At 39.2% G+C, this 3,000-nt stretch overlaps 1 protein-coding gene across 1 annotated transcript in view; it reads left to right on the top strand.

Moving 5' to 3' along the window:
* Positions 1–3,000, top strand: part of LOC106537286 (carboxypeptidase N subunit 2) — a 4,167-nt gene continuing 1,167 nt past the window's right edge. Inside the window, exons 1-2 of the mRNA XM_014034675.1 lie at positions 1–78; positions 235–2,596. Of these exons, the coding sequence (XP_013890129.1) occupies positions 244–2,596 (2,353 nt within the window). The 5' untranslated portion in view covers positions 1–78; positions 235–243. The remainder of the gene's footprint in view (positions 79–234; positions 2,597–3,000) is intronic.

Here is a 3,000-nt window from a genome sequence, read left to right as displayed (position 1 = left end):
TCATTTTGTGAGATGTGTATGGAGACCAGGCTTGTTTTTGTTTCTGCAAGACCAAATCCCATGAATCCTAACAAATTGGTAAGAAAATCTTCATTTTAAACTCTTTATATTTGATTTTATAAAATGTCAGGAATGGATTAGTTTTGCAATGTCAAATTACTAGAAAAAAAGTTTTAATTTGTTTGATTTTAAAGATGTCACTTGGTAACTTTTTATTATTTTTTTATTTTTTAGTGACCGAAGATGTTAAATTTGGAGCTTGTCATTCTTTTTCTGTCTTTGCTGCTTCACTTTTCATCGACTCAAACTGAGGAAATACAAGAGAACCAGGAGGTTTTTGGCAAATCTACCACAGAAATCCCACGCTCTCTGAGACCTGGTGTGACTGAAGTGTTTTTTGTGGACAGCCAGATTCAAACAGTACCTAAAGGAGCCTTTGCTGAAAACCCACAGTTGGAGAAAGTGGAATTCATGACCACAAACACCACATCCATTGAAGTGGGAGCTTTTGAAGGTTTGGTGAACCTCAAGAGAGTTGAGATCTCCAACAATCCATTAACTTCAGTTTCAGTGGGAACCTTTAATGATGTCATCAATCTGGAGACACTTATTATAAAGTTTAACAAGCTTCAAAAACTTGAGAAAGGTGTATTTGAAAATCTTAGTAACTTAGAAGATCTACAGATACATGGAAATGAGATCGAGTTTATTGAAGAGCAGACATTTGATGATCTCGTCAACCTTCAGAAGCTTAACTTGGGCAAAAACAATCTTACAGCTGTATCAACAACCTGGTTCTCTAATCTGAATAAACTAAGGACTTTTCGACTTTATGAAAATCAGCTCAGCAGCGTTCCTGAAGATCTGTTCGTAAACCTACCAAACTTAGATGAAATAGGTTTGCATGGAAATAAAATAAGAGAACTGCCACCTAATCTGTTCCCACATAAAGACAAACTGAGCAAACTGTTTTTGGAAAATAACCTTCTCACAACTTTACCGGATAAATTCTTTGTTGGCTTCCCCAAGCTTAAAATACTGACCCTAAAGAAGAACCAACTGACAAGTCTGCCGCCGGTCCTGTTTGGAGAACTGTTCAAACTGACAGAGCTGAGCCTCCAACAAAACAATCTCAGCAGTCTTCCTGCAGGAATATTCAGCTCTCTGAAGAAACTCAAGAAGTTAGATCTTTCTAAAAATCACTTTGTGACCTTGTCGTCTGACTATTTTGACGGCCCGGAGAAGATCACCGAGTTAAATCTACAGAACAACAAAATACAGACGTTGGATGCAAATATGTTTGAAAACCTACGATCTTTGAACACACTCAAGCTTGCCTACAACAAAATTGAAAGACTTCCTGCTGATGTTTTTGAGTCTTTATCCAAACTTGCAAAGCTTGATCTGAGTCACAACCCCTGGAACTGTGACTGTAACCTGAGAGATTTTTATCAGTGGATGAGGCTGAATGTTGACAAGCTGTTGTCTGAGGTGGCCTGTGAGTATCCAGAACACCTGAATGGAACAGAAATCATATCTTTAACAGAGGACCAGTTAATCTGCCCCACCCTTCCACCAACAACCACAAAACCAACAACCACCACCCGCACTACCACTACACTTCCTACYACATCACCAACCACTGCACAACTAATCACCACCCACCTTACAACYACAGCAGCAGTCACCACTTTGCCCACAACAACTACCATAATCCAAACAACCACACCCACAACAACTATCAGCACAGTCCTGACCACAACTCCCACTACAACCACTACAACACCCCCTCCCACAACCATTCAGACAACTATCCCAAGCACTACAGCAACAACCACTACAACTGTACCTACAACCCCTACAACTTCCACCACAGTAACAACCAAACTTACAACTGCTTTAACAACCATACTCACAACATTTCCATTCATGACAACAACCCCAACTACAACAACCACACTCCCAACTACTCTACCAACAACCACACTCGCTACTACTCTACCAACAACTACAGTCCAAACTACATTACCAACAACACCCACACTCATAACTACAATACCAACTACAACCACACTTGCTACTACTCTACCAACAACCACACTTACAATACAAACAACTACAGTCCAAACTACTTTACCAACAACCAAACTTACAACTACATTACCATCAACTACAGTCCAGACTACTTTACCAACAACCACACTTACTACTACAATACCAACAACTACAGTCCAAACTACTTTACCAACAACCACACTTACAACTACAATACCAACAACTACAGTCCAAACAACTTTACCAACTACAACAACAACTACAATACCAACAACTACAGTCCAAACTACTTTACCAACTACAACAACTACAATACCAACAACTATAGTCCAAACTACTTTACCAACTACAACAACAACTACAATACCAATCACAACCACCACTCTCAGGCCAACCCATCCTCCACCATCTTTTTCCTACATCCATCGGATTTGTGAGAAGGTCCAGGAGTGCAAAATCTGGATGATGGTTTACGTGGCACTGCTTGTGGTTCAGATYCCGTGCATGGTGGCGTTGGCCAAGTTCACCTTTTCTCTTTACAGTCTGCTGCAGCACAGAGAAAAAATAAACAGGATCAAACTGACTCACTTCTCCTACAGAAGAGAAGTGATACTGAGGCCTGTGCAGGAAGCGGAGGCTCGAGGACTTTTGCAAACGCAACAATGGTAGAGGAAACCCTTTTACCATGACCTGTTAAARTCATTTTTATAATACTTGTTCAAAATTAAGATTATTTTTCTCAAACAATTGAAAACTTGAGATGGGCCACTTTAAGTATTCACAGCTCAAGTCAGGAACAAGCTCTAAAAGTTTCATTGTTTGAGTTAATTTCATTGCAAAGAAGTCAAAGACGTCAAAGTGTCTTTTGTTGTTTACATTTTTGTTTCAAAAGTGTTTATTTTGTTTTATTTTACCCATTATTTTATTTTTTATTTGTGTTATCCC

This window comes from Austrofundulus limnaeus, unplaced genomic scaffold, assembly GCF_001266775.1.
Source record: "Austrofundulus limnaeus strain Quisiro unplaced genomic scaffold, Austrofundulus_limnaeus-1.0 Scaffold8, whole genome shotgun sequence".
NCBI lineage: Eukaryota > Metazoa > Chordata > Actinopteri > Cyprinodontiformes > Rivulidae > Austrofundulus > Austrofundulus limnaeus.
This window is presented reverse-complemented; position numbering and strand designations above follow the sequence as displayed.